This window comes from Centroberyx affinis, unplaced genomic scaffold (assembly GCF_046629955.1).
Source record: "Centroberyx affinis isolate AG114_WGS23_722 - 3 ecotype Tasmania unplaced genomic scaffold, CSIRO-AGI_Caff_v1 ptg002535l_1, whole genome shotgun sequence".
Taxonomy (NCBI): Eukaryota; Metazoa; Chordata; class Actinopteri; order Beryciformes; family Berycidae; genus Centroberyx; species Centroberyx affinis.
The window spans coordinates 17,501-35,000 of NW_027280753.1; the positions used below are offsets into that span (position 1 = coordinate 17,501).

At 45.0% G+C, this 17,500-nt stretch overlaps 1 protein-coding gene across 1 annotated transcript in view; it reads left to right on the forward strand.

Annotated features, from left to right (window-relative positions):
* Positions 1–17,500, forward strand: part of LOC139656775 (homeobox protein Meis2-like) — a gene marked incomplete at its 5' end in the record, with an annotated part of 30,218 nt that overhangs the window by 3,766 nt on the left and 8,952 nt on the right. Inside the window, 2 exons of the mRNA XM_071534396.1 lie at positions 14,261–14,319; positions 16,142–16,231. Coding sequence (XP_071390497.1) covers positions 14,261–14,319; positions 16,142–16,231 — 149 coding nt within the window. The remainder of the gene's footprint in view (positions 1–14,260; positions 14,320–16,141; positions 16,232–17,500) is intronic.

Below are 17,500 nucleotides of genomic sequence, written 5' to 3' on the forward strand. Positions count from 1 at the left end.
CACACATACACACACACACACCATAGATGTGTTAACACACATGTCGGTGTGTATTATTGATGAGCGAGCACGCGGTAGGGCTCAGCAGATTAAATAAAAATGCTAAAGGCCGGCAAGGGGCGCAGATCACTCATGAATTATTGGCAGAAATACGCTGCACCAGGGAATCTCAATTTGAATGGAGAAAATGTGTGTGTGTGTGTGTGTGTGTGTGTGTGTGTGATAATGCATGCTCACATTTACACACAGGGGCACATACAGAAAATATACACACATACAGTCACACAGGCACACACAAAAGCACACACAGACACATCCGTGTACACATTATGCACACACACCTACACCTGTGCACACATGTAGGAAGACACACACACACACACACACACACACACACACACACACACACACACACACACACACAAACAGTGTACACACACTCTAAAAGACTGTATTGTTCTCACACACCCACTCACACACCCAAACAGTGTACACACACACACACACACACAGAAAAGTCACTTTTGCATAAAAAGCCACGAGACACACAAGCGAACGCATGCAAATACACAGATCCCTAATTAAGCTCACAGACACGCACACAGTATGTTCAGCAACACGCATACATGAACGCACATGTACGCATAATTAGACATACAACATACATGCCAAACCACATCGAGATTTCATGATGAATTCACGTTTATTAAATATTACAGCTGTAGTGGTTTTTATATACAAATTTATTCTGTAAAATTTTCAGCAGTAGAATACAATACACAGAGAAAAGCCGACATGTTACCTGTATGTTTCTGAAGTCACCGAATCATTAGGAAGGAGGAATCTATGCTATCCATTAAATCGTTAAAGCCTCATTAACAATGTCTCCCTGTTTGTAACCATGAGGACATCATTTCTTTATAATCATATTGGAGAGCGAACCAGGCAGATTACAGTTTATCTCAACATGTGACTGGTATTCTGTTCAGCAAGGGTCAGAAACTAACGGGGGCTCGGGGCAAAAATGGCCTTGAAAGTTCACATAATGCCCCCTGATAATTAGGAGTTCTTCTGTTTTTGGCATTTCACCCCTGTTCACATTTTTTTTTTCATGGAGTTGTCAAATATTCACACGTGAATGCGACTGCTGTCCCCAGTGGGCCACCGTAGGTGATTTGTGGGAGCTTATGACTGGGGGGATTCTTTCCAATTGGTTCTGGGTGTCAAAAACGGAGCGCTTTTTACAGTACAAAGCCTGAAGCAGTAGAAAATGTCTCCAGTTGTTATTCTGTTTATGTGATGGTGTATTATGATTAAAAATAAAACAAATCATAGTGGTACAAATTGAGTGTTTATTTGCCAAAATGCAATGATAATCCAATAAAATTTCCCCCTAAAAAAGGACCAAAATATCAGTTGAAACTCCACTTAAGTTCGTAGGACCACCAAACACACAGCAAGTTTGCCCCTGTGGTTTAATATTAGCCTTCTCTGAAATTATTGAAGTTAACGGGACGATCTTTTTACAACTCCAAAAAACGCATAAAATGTCCATCAAATTTCTCTTCTGTTTTGTAGCCAAACAACTGCGCTATGGGTCCATAAGTCCAATATTTACCTCACTATGTCTTATATTTGACTTGACAATGCTCTCTGCTTATTGGGTGTGTGCGCAACCACAGCATTGTCAGTAAGGACACTATAGGAGATAATGATGCAAATATTGGACTTTTGGACCTGCAGTGCATGCATTTGGCTGCAAAACACTTGGATTATGCTGCACAAGCTGTTTGGGGAAATTTGATGGACATTTTATGCTGTTTTGTGTGAGCAGATAAGGACTAAGTTTACATTTTGGGGTAAACTATTCCTTTAAACACCTTGATCAGCTGCCACGTTGGACTGTAACTTCCTGCTGGGTTAGCGGTCGTGACACCAGTGACATGTCAGGAGTCAGCAGGATGATCTCAGTCATATCGTTCAGTGTGATACCAGTGGTGGAAAGTAACTAAGTACATTTACTCAAGTACTGTACTTAAGTACAATTTTGAGGTACTACTACTTGAGTATTTCCATTTTATGCTACTTTGTACTTATACGCCACTACATTTTAGAGGGAAATATTGTACTTTTTACTCCATTACATTTATTTCACAGCTATAGTTACTAGTTACTTTTCAGATCAATATTTTACATTTAAAACATTTGATCATCTTTATAAAATAACTATAAAATAGCATTGTTATAGATTAGACTACCCAAAAGTATAGCTAAATTGTTAAGATTAGCTTCACGTTGACAACTTTAAAATGCTGCTTACATGTACATGTATGTCAATAAATCAGTATTAATATTCCAATAATTTATGAAAAATATAACTCTCTAAATGGGGACAGTTTGCATAATGAGTACGTTTACTTTGATACTCTAAGTACATTTTGCTAAGTAAGATTTTGAATGCAGGACTTTTACTTGTACTGGAGTATCTTTACATTGTTGTATTGCAACTTTTACTTAAGTAAAAGATCTCAGTATTTCTTCCACCACTGTGTGATACCCAGTCTACCCCTAATCATCTAGTGTGAGCAAATTTACCACTGAGAGACAAAACAAATCTGCGAAATCTGTCGCTATGTGTGTGTGTGTGATACAATGCGTTTTGAAAATCATCTGAGACTTTAAAAAGTCTTCCAGTGTGTCCCCGGCCTCAGGCCCATCAGCAGCCGTGAGTCATATCAAAGTGTCCTTGAGCAATAATACACTGAACCTCCTACCTGCTCGCACATTGTAAACCACTCTCGATAAGAGCGGGCAGCTAAAAGCCTAAAACGTAAGATATAAAATGTCTTTCTTTCTCTCTCTCTCTCCTCCCTCCTCCTTTCGCTACAGTCAGTATCTCCCTGCTAAGTTCTCCTAACGCTCCGCTGATGTAAAAATCGATGGCGGGGGTCATCAGGTTTCCCTTGTTGGCCGCCCCTCCCCTTCCTGTCTGCAATTTAATAATGCCCCTTTAAAGGCAGTGTTTAAGCCCCAGCGAGCGATTGTTTTGTCAATAAGACCTCCTTTTACGAACGTCTTAAAAGCATAGACAGGGAGAGAGTGAGAGAGAGAGAGAGGCAGAGAGAGGTAGTGTGCGAGAGAGCGGAGTGGACGGACGTGGAGGGTACTTAGGAAGGAGCGGCATGGCGCGTATATATACTCCGCTTATCGGGTTTCTGAAAGGACGAGCAGAGGGAGAGGAGAGGAGAGGAGAGGGAGGGACGAGGGAAGGAGGGAGAGGGATGGACAGAGCGAGAGAGTTACGGAAGAAAAGGAAGAGAGAGGTGAGAGAGAAAGAACAACATGGAAACATGGAGGAGGTGTTTACTGTCGTATTTCTTAATTTTTTTAAGGTGAATCCCCGTTGTATTTAGACGCTTTGGTAATGTTGTTTGTGTAAAGTTTATAGCAATAAAGTACAATGAATTGAAATGATTTGAGAGAGAGAAAGAGAGAGAGAAGTGCAGGTAGGGAGAGAGAGAGAGAGAGAGAGAGAGAGAGAGAGAGAGAGAAAGAGAAAGATGAGTTGCATGCTTCGCTATGTTGACAGCCTGGAGAGAGAGAGATGCTGGAACTTGTTCACAGAAAGCTTTCTGAGTGTGTGTGTGTGTGTGTGTGTGTGTATGTGTGTGTGTGTGTGCGTGTGTGTGTGTGTGTGTGTTTGTGTGTGTGTGTGTTTTGGAATTAGCAGGCCCAGTTTCAGACCATGCCCTAGAGCCTGGTTCATACACTGTGCAGCTCTGTCAAGTTGCTTAAGCCCGAAACTCCATGACATTATAGCAAATACCACACACACACGCGCGCGCACACACACACACACACACACACACACACACAACTGCACCCCCGCACTTTACACTAAACATGATCTCACCCCTGGGTTTCAACACCAAGCGAAAGGTGAAACATCAGCCACATTAAAATGAGAAAATCATTTCAAAAACAACATTTTCTTCTCTCAATTTGAAGTGTGTTGCCACCAATAGGCTTTTACAGGAATCCTCAGCCTGCGCAGACACGATCCTGTCTTTATTATGTCAACAGAAATGTGTGTGTGGACGTGTGTGTGTGTGCGTGTGTGTGTGTGTGTGTGTGTGTGCGCGCTCACACACTCATATATGTGTCCATGTTCATGTGTGTGTGCTCTTGGTTTTTCTGCTTCTTGAGCGTGTTTGCATGTGCAAAAACATTCTGTGAAGCGAACACCGGCCCTCCTCCTCCTCCTCCTCCTCCTCCTCCTCCTCCTCCTTTCTCTCTCTCTCTCTCTCTCTCTTTCTTTCTCTCACTCACTCTCTCTTTCTCTTACATCACAGCACAGCGCCCGAGGCCAAACCTGCATTTCTCTTCATTCCCCCCTCTACTCCCTCTCTTTTTTATTTTATTCCCTCTTCTTCTTTTCTCCCCACTCCACTCCCTCGCTTTTCATCCTCCTTTTGTTGTGGAGGGGGTGTGTGTGTGTGTGGGGGGGGGGCTCCGAAACATGAAAGGCAGCAGAACGTGAATAGCAGGATCCGCCGTCATGCTCGCCACCGTCGGTCGGTTGTCGTTCTGACGCTCCTGTTCCCCACTGCTGATCAGCTGGAAGAGGGACGAGACACTGTGCTTCAAATGTTTCACTCCACAACGAGATCCGCCATGTAAAATAAAAACGACACCTACTTTTACAAATAATAGACATTACAGGCAGAATTGACATTGATAGCACACATTTCAAACAAATGATCGGGTCCATGTAAAGGACTATAGGTTGCTTAAGCCAGTTGTAGACAAAACCTGTGCAGACTGATGAGATTTATACACACTGGCTGCTGTTTCTGTTGGTTCCTGAAGCATATGGCGACTGTCAGTCAGTTGTTTTTCGGACAGTATTATTTCCAGTATTGATCCGACATTGTTGTGAATCGAGTCAGCGCTAGGAACGACGCGTTTCATTCTAAGATGACGCATCCGCCATTTAAGAAATGTAAAAAGAAACAGCAGAATTGATAGTGCAAGTTTAAAATTACTGGGCTATTTTCAGGATCGCAGGTATAGTTGACAAAACACTTTTAGAGACTGGTTCCTCTAGACTTTAGACAGGATAAAAACTGTTTTTTTACCCCTAAAATGGATATGTAATGTTTTGGAATAGACCAGTTCAAATTATGGGAAGCTAATATCTAAATGTAAGCATGTAAAACTGTAAAAAAAAAATAGGCTTCCATGGCTTGTTACCACAGTCTCAGTACAGATACAATCCAATCCAATCACAATTCCCACTATTTTTCATAGGTCAAGCTCTCTTTTCTCTCCTCCCCCGCTGTCTCTCCGCTCTGTTGTTTGCTGACTGTGAGTGTTGGATGCCTAAAACTGCCTCTGCTAGTTCCCGGGCCGGTCGGAGGAGGGAACCCCCGTCGAGGCGGCTGCTGGGAGCCAGCGGGGGGAAGTGACACGCGCAGAGACAGGATATGACACGGGCAGTGTGTGGGGGGATTTAGGTCAACCACGGTGCGTTTGCTACAGTGCCCACTGTAAGCCCTGTCAGCAATACCGGCTCTGCGTGACAGTGTGGTCGTCTGTGTGTGTGTGTGTGTGTGTGTGTGTGTGTGTGTGTGTGTGTGTGCGCAAACTGAGATTTTTACTTTTTTGGGTGTAGGCTAAGTTTGTGTATTTATATGTGTACATGCCACATACAAACGCGTACTGTATGTATTCACACGCAAACACACACACACAAAAACATATAGCTATATGCGTACGGACACACACACACACACTTACACACACACACACATGCACAATTACACACATACAAGGCCTTGCTGTCATACAGTGAGAGTACTGCTGACAGAGCTTACACACATGCACGTACACACATGGCACACACACGCACACACACACACACACACACACGCACACACATATGCACACACACACACAGGCACACATACATTTCGATCCAAGCCCAAAGGCTAAAGGCCACTGCAGACACAGGGTCTGTCCAATGTTGGTGTTTGTGGAGTGGGCAGTGCAGGACAGCCATGTTGTTTTTGGGCAAAGCCAGGCTTGAAGCCATACCCTAACTCTGGCATTGATGGATGACTGGCTAACTGAGTCCAGCGCTCTCTCGCTGTGTGTGGAGGGAAGGAGACGGAGAGATAAAGAGAGAGATGGAGGTCATTTACTCCAACTCTCTGTCTGTATTTCTTTCTCTTTTCTCTTTCTTCTTCTTCTTCGTTCTTCTTCTTTTGTCGCTTTTAACTCTCTCTCTCTCTCTGTCTCTCTCTCTCTCTCTCCCTCCCTCTCTCTCTCTCTCTCTCTCTCTCCCTCCCTCTCTCTCTCTCTCTCTCTCTCTCTCCCTCTCGATCACACCCTCTGTTTATATTTTGTCTTTTGGCAAGCTCTATTTACAAGTCAGTGAGTGTTGCGAAGCCGGCCCAGTCAGTGCCAATGAGTTCATGTATGTTTTTCAATGGCCAACATTTCCTCTCCATAACTCTGAGAGGCACCTGGTTGTCATGGACACATACACACACACACACACACACACACACACACACACACACACAAGCATAGATGCACTTATATATCAGTGTGTATGTGTATCTAGAGTCAAAACTGTGTGTGTGTGTGTGTTTCCTTACAGTGTGTCTGGTTCACCAGCTCGTTGCTCCACTCTGTAAAACCAGCTTTAGTGCTAGATTCATGGCTCTGTTAATGGACACTGGGCTCTTGGGTAGTAGAGCAACGGGGAGTAGTGTGTGTGTGTGTGTGTGTGTAGATGTGTGTGTGTGTGCTTGCGTACTTGTATTTTATGTGTGTGTGCAGTAATGGGGATTAAGTGACCGCATAGCTGCTCTCAGTCTAAAGCTGCTTTTTACATTTCACACTGTTTTCTTAAATTTGGGTTTAGCTAATCCACCTCATGTTATTAGGCGTTGGATCAGGGGACCTGCGTGTACGTGTGTGTGTGTGTGTGTGTGTGTGTGTGTGTGTGTGTCAGTGGGTGTGTCTGTGCATACCTATGTATACAGTTGGAGATGGTTCAGGAACTGTTTGCCTGCCAAATACAGACTTGCATGTATTGCTGACTCAAAAACGAATAAGTCTAGTCTTTCCACCACAGCCCTAATGCACACAGTCTTTTGTAATAGAGGCTGGTGAGGAAACAGAGAGGATCATGGGTCTTCAGCGGGGTTGTGTGTGTGTGTGTGTGTGTGTGTGTGTGTGTGTGTGTGTTAGCTTTTTTGATTGTCCTTAGGAGCTTCAGGGAAAAGGGTGAGAACGATGACACAGGTAGACAGGCGAGTAGCAGCATGTGTGGGGCGCAGTGGGTTTGTAAGTGTGTATGCGTGTGTGTGTGTGTGTGTGTGTGTACATATGTGCACGTGTGTTCATACATGTTGAAAGCTGTAGAGAAAGGAGGGAAATACACTGAATGTAGAAAATATTCGGGACGTCTTCCTGATGTTGAGCGGCAGCTCCTTTTTACACAATCAACATCTCAGTTGTCCCAAAGCTTAAAAATCCTTCTGTAACTCATCTGCTTCTCTTTATCTACATCTCCTCCTTTGTGATTGGTGTAGATTTAATAAGGGAAATCAATAAGGGATAATTGAAGAACTGATGAAAGAATCAGTGTCCCTAATATTTTGTACATTCAGCAGTCTGTTAAACACACTTTGTAGACTGAAAGTTTTGGCTGTTTCCAGATGTCAGTTGACATCAATTATATAAATACTGTGTTATAACGCTGCTTGTGAAGTTGCTGTTCAGCGTTTTGAATAGTTTGTAAATCTCTTTGACATTATTAGCTCAGTTACAAATCATGCACACACTGTTTAAAATGGACGTCACCATTCACAGCCCTCAGTTTAAATGTAAAGTGTGTGTTTGCATTTGTTTTGTGGTTGGTTTTGCTGACTAACCACCTCCCTCAAGTGTGTGTGTGTGTGTGTGTGCGTGTGTGTGTGTGCGGTGCTAAATGGACTCTGGCCCTGCAAGCAGCTGCACTGGTTTATTTAAACTAATCTGAAGCATCTAATCCAAGCATCTGACCTGGGAATGACACAGAGGAGGAGGAGAGGAGAGGAGAGGAAGAGAGGGAGGGAAGCAGAGGGGAGGAATGGCAGGAAGGAAGGAAAGAAGGAGAAGGAGGTGATTTATGAGTTAACTCGACAGACGAGGAGAGCAAGGGGAGAAACTCATAACTGTGATTCCAACGCACACACGCCCACACGCCCACACGTACGCACTCTCACGCTCACACTCGTGCACACCGGCAGGTACGTGCACACCGGCAGGTACGTGCACACCGGCAGGTACGTGCACACCCATGCCTCCACCCCCTGCAGCGGATAAGAGGAAATGCGAGCTCTATAATGTAATAACTAATTACTTAAGAAGATGGAGATGTGCAGGGCTCACAGAACGGGATAATATAGTTCTGCAGGGAGATAAGGTGTGATATAAGAATGGAGGAGGAGTGTGTGTGTGTGTGTGTGAACGGTAACATATCAGTGTGTATCTGAATCTAGATTCATGACCTCTAACTCTGTGTGTGTGTGTGTGTATCTAAATGTATGCCTTCATTTTTCATATATTTACCAAAGTTGGAACCAAACCGCAAACTGCTTTTGTGCGTTTTCTCGTATTTTTGAACGTTTGCTTTTGAAAAAGTCACGCAAGAAAATCTATCTAAGAAGCACTTACAACTTTATTTATCTTTAACTGTCTTTATTTAACTTTATAAAGCACGTATAAAAAACAGGGCTCGCTGCGAAGTGCTTTACAGAGAAATAAAGGGCATAAATACAGATGGAAAAACTAGACAGAAGGGTGTTTGAGTTAGTGTGTGTGCATGTGTGTGTGTGTGTGTGTAGGAAGGATATATGGGCTGGGCGTTAATTGTGGTTGAGCGGTAGACAATCGATGCTAGCCGCGCAGTGACAACCTGATGATAAGGTACATGATTCCACCCGTCAGAGCTCGCTTTCTTTTTAGTGCTTTTAAATCACATTGATTGGCAGCCGGGAGTAGTGTGTGGTTACACAGTTATTTTAAGCGGCCGTCGGATTTGAATATGCATGTAAACCTCTGTCGGCGTGTGTTGAAATACAACGCTGTGCCCTGGTGTGTGTGTGTGATGTTGAAATATCCAGCTGTGCACAGACGTGAGGTGTGTGTGTGTGTGTGGGCGGGTGTGTGTGTGTGTGCACGTTCTCTCAGATTACTAATGTAATAGTGGTAGTGAGCTTAGAAGATGGTGTGCATGCGTGTGTGTGTGTTCACATTTGTGTGTTGCAGTGTGTCTCATATTACTAATATAATATAGGTAGTAAGCTCAGGAGATGTGTGTGTGTGTGTGTGCGCGTGAGCATGGCCACAGAAATTGAGAACTCCACATGAATTTAAATCGACGAGCTAGCAGAGTAACCTTTTGTATATCCAATCTGCATCTTTCCACCGCTCGTTATTAAATTATCCCCTAATTGGTCACGCAACAAAGGCAGCTGATGAAAAAGACAATTTCTTGCTTTTAATTGGGCATTTCACGTGCGCTTCGTGTACACCTGTGTGCGGCTGCCTCGGCGCCGTGTGTGTGTGTGTGTGTGTGTGTGTGTGTGTGTGTGTGTGCGTGCGCGTTTCGGGTGTAATGAGAATAGGACATTAGCAAGGGCTTGGCAGACGCCGTTGCAATCAGTTCCACTCTTTCCAGAGAAGGAGGGAGAGGGGCGGGAGGATTAATCGAGACATAAGGAAACTCAGGAAGAGAGGAATTGGAAGAGAAACAATGAAGCATAAAAATTCACCCACTTTCCTCATGTGACTTCTAAGAGCCTTCGGTTCTGGCATGACATACACTACCAGTCAAAAGTTTGGACACACCTGAATGGATGTACTATGTTTTTCATTCTCTTAAAGCCATTTTGATCTAAAGGCTTATAAAATGTGTTTCTTAGACAAATATAAATAGTGAAGTTGATGCCTGTGTATGAATTTCTTTCCGAAGCCTTTGCCTTTCCATCAAGGCAAACTTTAAAGAATCTAAAATATAAGATAGTTTTGATTTTTTTCTCATTTTTTTGGTCACTGTATAATTCCATTTGTGTTATTTCATAGTTTTGATGTCTTTATTATTATTCTAAAATGTGGGAAAACAGTAAAAATACAGGAAAATGTGGTGTGTCTAAACTTTTAACTGGTAGTGTATGGCGGACATGTGTTTTTTTTATCCACAGCGCCTCACAGTACATGGATATTTTAAGCATGCGTGGCCCCGATGGGAATCAAAGTCGTAATCCTGACAGAGTCGACTCGCTGAACTACACAGGGCCGCATTTTTTTGTCACGTCATTTTCCTTCCTCCTTCTCACTCTCTCTCTCTCTCTCTCTCTGTCTTTGCTGTATTTCTGGCCCAACTTTAGGCGTACCACCAGTGGTGTGTCACGCCAAAATAGCCCAGCCATTGTTGCGGCGAGCGGGGCTGAATAGTGCGGCTCATTGTGTTGCGATGGGAGGCAGGGGAATGAACAGGCCATAAACACAGGCCCTATAGCGCCCGGGGGGTCGTGCAAAGGTGAAGCCGCACTCCCCCTAATAGAGGAACTCTGCTCTCTCTCTCTCTTTCTGTCTCTCCATCCCTCTTTATCTCTCTCTGCGTCTCTATCTTTCTCTCTCCCTTTCTTATTTCCTCTCTCACCCCCCCTCCTCGTCTCTCTCTCTCTCTCTCTGTCGGCTTATTAATGGTCACAGCAAGAGCGTCTGGTTTGTAGACCAGAGCCCCTTGCCTTTCTCTCTCTCTCTCTCTCTCTCTCTCACTCGTTTCCCACTCTCTCACTCCTCCTTCCCTCCCTCGCTCCCGCTCTCCATCGCTCCGTTCCCCTGGCCGCTATTGTGAGAGGCATTTTATCCTTTGTTCCAGCCCCCATGGTGCATCTGGCCTCAGATATGGGGACGACGGGGACAGGAAACCGCCGAGAGTTTTCGGCGGGGGGGGCGTGGGGGGGGGGGTTAGTGGGTGGGTTGGTTGCTGGGAGGTGGACTGCCAGTTTCCACCATGCAGGGAAGGAGTGATAAGGAGAAGGAAACAGATACAGAGAGGGACAGAGAGAATGGGTGAGAGGCAAAACAGAAAGGGAATCATTTACAAGCACAAAGTAGTAGTAGAGTTGGTAGTAATGAAAGGAAATTATAGAAATAGCAGCAGCAGGAGTATTAGTTATAGTAGCAGTAGTAGCAGCAGCAGTAGTAGTAGTAGTAGTAGTAGTAGTAGTATTAGTGTTAGTAATAGTAGTAGTAGTAGTAGTAGCAGCAGCAGCAGCAGTAGTAGTAGTAGTAGTAGTAGCAGTAGTAGTCGTAGTAGTAGTAGTAGTTTTGGTAGTAATAGTAGCAGTAGTAGCAGCAGCAGGAGTATTAGTAGTTGTAGTAATAGCAGTAGCAGCAGTAGTAGTAATAGTTTTAGTAGTAGTAGCAGCAGCAGTAGCAGTAGTAGTAGTAGTGGTGGTAGTAGTAGTAGTAGTAGCAGTAGTAGTAGTAGTAGTGGAGGTAGTAGTAGTAGTAGTAGTAGTAGTAGCAGTAGTAGTCGTAGTAGTAGTAGTAGTAGTTTTGGTAGTAATAGTAGCAGTAGTAGTAGTAGTAGTTTTGGTAGTAATAGTAGCAGTAGAAGTACTAGTAGTAATAGTAGTGTGCTTTATTGATCTACAGTGGAAAATTCTTTGATCACTGAAACACTTCAAGAGATACAATCAAGAACAAGAACAATCAGGACATGACTCACATTGACAGACCTGAATACCTTGGTATCATATAGTAGTAACAAGCCCATCAGAGACTCAGTCACTCAGGTGCAGCTCCATTACACTGGTGCCAAAGCCTCATCGCACCAGGAACAAACGGCTGCCTGAACCTCTCTGAAGACGCTCTAAGAAGTGCACACCTATTGCCAAAACAACCTCCTGTGTTGCATCAGTATATTTTGAGAGAGGAAGAAGGAACAAAGGGGAGCAGGAGCAAAAGAGAGAGAGGAAGGAAATAGGATACAGAGAGAGAGAGAGAGAGAGGGAGAGAGGGGAAGAACAGAGGCGAGGAGGAAGAAGGAGAAGAAGCAGTAGTAGCAGAAGAGAGGGAGAGGTCAACAGTTAGCTGGCACTGGCCTAAAGTTGACCCCTTCCTGCTATGAAGGGCCCGGAGAGGAGAGGAGAGGAGAGGAGAGGAGAGGAGGGCAATAAAAGGAATGCCGAGGCCTCCTCAACACTCCCTCCACACCCAGCCCCCTCCCTCCCTCGCTCCTCCCCCCATATCTCCCCCAGTAGAGCAGGGTAGCTAGGGAAGGAGGGGGGTGGGGGGTGGGGGGGTGTTGGTGATAAAACTCCAGACGTTCCCTCATTTGATGGTGCTCTGCCATGTCAGTACATTCTTGCATTCCTCCTTAGCTCTCTCTCTCTCTCTCTCTCTTTCTCTCTTTCTCTCTCTCAATTCCAATTCAGCGTGCTTTATTGGCACAAATACAGAGAACAATATTGCCAAAGCCTCAAGCTTAAAGATCGACAAGATCTCTCTCTCTCTCTCTCTCTTTCATTCTTTCTTTCTTTCTTTCTTTCTCTCAAATGAGTTCAATTCACAGATGCTTCATTTGCACCCCTGTCAAAAATTAACAGTTTTTCCAAAGCGGCTTACAAACCATAACAGTGTCGAACAATCATATCAAAACAATACAGGGAAATGATTAGGCTACCAATCATGCTCTCTCTGTCTCTTGCTATCTCTCTCTGCCACTCTCTCTCTTCCTTTCCCTCTATCTCTCTCTCTCTCTGTCTTTAGAAAGGTGATATGGGATAGATAGCAGAGTGCAGGGGAGCGCGGAAAAAGAGGAGTAGCACCAAAGCTCCATAAAGCAGTTAGAGAGGGAGTGTTAAAGAGATATAAAACGAGAGGGTACCATTCACTAATTAGGGGTCGAACAGATGCACCGGCTAGTGTCCTTTTGTTTTTCACCTCTCTCCCTCCACCCTTCCTCCGTCTCTCCTCTCCTAGGCCCCTTAAATCCTCCTCGACCGTCCGTGCCCCCTCGCTTTCCCAGCTTCAAAAGTGCGGGGCGGCCATTGTTTCGCTAAAGTTCGACTAATTCCCCCCCCCTTTTAAAGATGAAATGGAAGTGTCCGGCGGGGCAACAGCAGGAGCACATAAATCAAGTCAGAAGCCCCAAGAGCCCTCTCTCCTCGGGGTCAGCACAGGTCAAAAGGTCATTTCACAAGGGGTTAGCCTGAGCAAGGCCAGAGCGCGGCTTGCGTGTGTGTGTGTGTGTGTGTGTGTGTGTGTGCCTGTATGTGAATGTGTGTGAATGAATGTTTGAAAGAGAAAGATTGAGAGAGAAGTAAGCCAAGAAAATGTGTGTATGTGTGTGTGTGTGTGTGCACGTGCACATGCTAAATGGTCGGACCATGTGCTTTTATTGGAGGTCACGAGGTAAAGGGGTTGGTCCAAGGCTATATATGCCAAATATACTGCTCCCGTGAAAACACACACACACACACACACACACACACACTAAAAACAGCTCCCACTGTCACTGAGAAACACTCGGTCACCTGTTTTAACACAGCCCAACATATCGCCCAAAACAATGCCTCTTACCAATGGCAACGTGACATGTTTCTGTCAGCAACACTTCCCACACAGGCGCTCCGAGCCAAGTGTGTTAAACAGTCAGCGATCTCGGCTCGTCGCGAGGTGGAACGCCTCCAACAAAGCGAGATGGGTCGACATGTTTCAAACAGGCAGGGAGAAAATCCCAGTTAAGCCTCGCCCCACAAAGACCCCAGTGTTCAGGCCGACGGGGCTGTGTATACGTTGAAGCCGTGCAAGTTTGTACAAGTCGCGGAGTTGTGCGTTTTGGAAGACAACCGCCTCGGTTGTTAAGGTGTGACTTTCGCCGCGGTTCTCCTGGGGCTTTACCAGGCTCAGGCTGGCTTCGGGGGGGGGGGGAACCATTTCTCCATACCACTATTATGGTTAGCTAAGAGAAAGAGGCTGGTTTGGCAACGTGTTTGTTTTCGTGTTGTGCGCCAAGCTTAACGTTTTTCCGAGTCTTAGTCAGCGATTTTTGCCTCATCTTGTTTTGAGAAATACACTGACTGTGTTTTCTCTGTCTTTGTCCCCTCTCCTCCCCTCAACCCCTCTTCTCTTTCCTCCCCTCTCTCCCTCCATCCATCCTCTCCCTCTTTCTCTTCCTCTCCTTTAGGTTCATTAATGCGAGGAGGAGAATAGTGCAGCCCATGATCGACCAGTCGAACCGTGCAGGCAAGTCTCCTATAGTTACTGTATTCAAGTCGCGCAGGCGAAAGCTGTCCTCAAGCCATGCACCCGGAGGCCCCTCAGCTGGTAAATACAGGACTGATCCCCCTGATCCTGGAATGTCCTCAGCCTTCAGGGGGCTTCCCCCTTACTGGAGTGACTGACCACTAAAACGAAGAGCCGAAATGTTACAACATTAACCGCAAGCACTAATTTACTTTGACATGCTATTTGGGGTGAAAAACAATTAATTATAAAATATAATAATTTGGCTGAAATTTAGTTAACGTTGAGTGGATTTATTTTTCTTAGCCCGTAAACAAAACTAGCTGTGTTCTTAGTAAAGTTTGCTCTTAACCCCTTCCTCCCTCCTTCGCCAACCAGGCAAAGGAAAAAAAACACTGAAGCCCCGCTCCCCGGCTCAAACCAAAACATAAGAGAACTACACCCGTTTCTTTTTTTGGGTGACCCTTGTTTGGCTTTTTGGCTCCAGACCTGTTTTAGCCCCCCCCCCCTCCTGCCTTTAAACTCCCCGTCCCCATTTGCGGCTGTTTGAGGGAGCGAGGGGAGTGAGTGAGTGAGTGAGCGGTCCCCCTGGTGCATGGCTTGGTTTGGACTGCCGTAAACTTTATTACCTGTAATAGGGGTCAGAGGTCAGGGTGGCATTAGGGGCGCAGTAAAGTTCAAAGGCATTCAGTTGGGGCCGAGTTCTTGTTTTTGCTTGAGTGACCCCCAAACAGCCTATATCGGAGGTAAGTGGATTTCTATGAGAAAGCAGAACAATGGAGGCGGGTAAAAAAATAGGAGCCCTATCAGGTTTCACCTACTTATAGTTGCTGCTCAGTTATAGCCAGTATTTATTAGATAAAGCATTTAGGTGAGGGCAAAGCCTGAGGTCATGCTGCAAAAATGACTTATTGTTGGCAAGACTGATTTCTAAAACTTTCTAAGCCTGGAGTTGGTTTTGTTAGTTTGATGATGTATATAAGTTATATGGATAGGATAGGAGCAGCAATTATGGCAAAAGTAATAACTTCAGCTGTAATTGTATAAGGAAAAATAGCATTTTTTTTCCTGCATGGTAATCCTAAAGTATCATTTACATAGGAAGAGTTTGGTTTCAAAGATAGAGAGAGATATCCACCTTTTGAAAAGAAAGTGACTATACTCTGATGAAATGATAGCTGACATGACAACATAAATCTCAATGGAATGCTTTTTAGATTATTAAGCATTTCATTAACTTTGCCTACAAAATAGCAACAATGATTTGGATTGAAAAGTGTATATTTTTTAAAATATTGAGAGGCGAATCCCTAGAAAAAGAGTTCATTTTCAAAAAATCATCACCTGAAACTAAAGGATTAATTTTGTCCACCCAAGGCCCTTAAGTCACCCTAACTCGTTTTAATGGTCTTACAAATGATGCACATCTTATTTTTGGAGCAAATTCCTTCTATTTCTTTTCTGTTTTTTTTTTGTTTTGTTTTTTTACAAAATGGACAACTTTGGCTTTGGAGTCAGTATGCGTGCAGCAGTGTGCGTTGAATTCTCACAGGCCGATCCCTATTAAGGCATTTAGACGCATTAAAGTCTACCAGGAGCTTACAGCGAGAGCCGGCTGGAGAGACACACAGCAGAGTGACGTCGGGAGACAACGGCGGCTCCCTGTGCGTGCGCCGGCCAACAGATGATCCCGCTTCGGCCACTGAGCCTTAATTAAAAGCACTAATTGACCACTCCGTCCCCTCCCCTCCCCTCCCCTCCCTCCCTCCCTCCCTCCGTCCCTCCATCCCTCCCTCCCTCCGTCTCCTCCCTCCATCCACAGTAAGTCAAGGAGCTCCCTACAATCCAGATGGCCAGCCGATGGGGGGCTTCGTCATGGACGGCCAGCAGCACATGGGAATCAGACCACCTGGTAAGGCTTTCTCTGCGTGTCTGTCCCTTTCTTTCTTTCCTCCCTCACTCTTTCCTCTCTTTCTCCTCTCTTATCCCCCTTTTCCCCCCGTCTTGCTCTCTCATTCCCTACCTGTCTCAGCTCATTTTCCTGTCCTTGTGTCTTACCTCTCCTCTCATTTCTCTCTCCCTCTCCTATCTCTTAATTTTTCACCCCTCTCTCCTCTCTTTTTCCTCTTCCTCACTCTCCTGTCTCCCTCCCTTTCCTCTCTCTCCTTTCTCTTCTTCTTATCTCTCTCTCTCTCTCTCGCTAGGTGTCGGTGTGTTTCATATCTAGCTTGTGTCTGGTTTGCTCTACCTGCATGCTCCTTGTCTCTTCCCACACACGAGTGCTTAGTGGAAGCTATATGGTGCTATGTGGTGGTTTAAGCGTAAGCTGTACAGTATGTGCACCCTCAGACACACTGATAAAAACACACATACACACACACACACACACACACACACTCCACCTCCCCCTCCTTGACACACAAACTAGAACAGGTGTGGTCAATCACATTACACAACCATCTCCTTCCTTCCTCCTCGCTCCCTCGCTCCCTCGCTCTCTCGCTCCTTCGCTCCCTCGCTCTCTCGCTCTCTCGCTCCCTCGCTCTCAGTCCCTCTCTCACGCCATCAGGTCTAATCCCAGAGTTTGTCCTTAAACTCCTCTCCTCCTCCTCTATCCCCTGTTTTCTGGGATTCTCTCAAGTCTCTAACCCTATCTCACCCTCCACTCAAAGTCAGCAGGTTTGGATAAACTGCCAGGCTACTTAACCCCCCCCCACCACCACCACCACCCTCCCTCCCTCCCTCCCTCCCTCTCTCTCCTGAACCCTCCTCCCTCCCAGACTTAAGCCAGTATGCTCCTCTGCTATGTTGTCTGTCAAGTTAGTTTCACAGAGAAACCATTCCTGGCATTTGCTGTAATGTTTTCCCTTTCAGTTCGCAAACCACTTTCCTGGTTATCGTTTTACAGTTTGACATAGTTGCAAGCACTATTATTAAAAGCGTGGAAATCTGTTGTCTGTTTAAATAGAGGCCGACAATACGTTCTCTAGAATACAAAACACAATAGCGGTCCTGTTTAGGCAATAACAATGAAAAGGTTAGAGGCTCAATTCTCACTGGGGCTACTCGCGCTAAAAATATATTCATTCATGTTACAGAAATGTCTAAAGAATCCATGTCAGAAATGGCTGAACCTGTTGACATCTGCCTTCCTTTCTACACTGCAAAAAATGTCCATCTT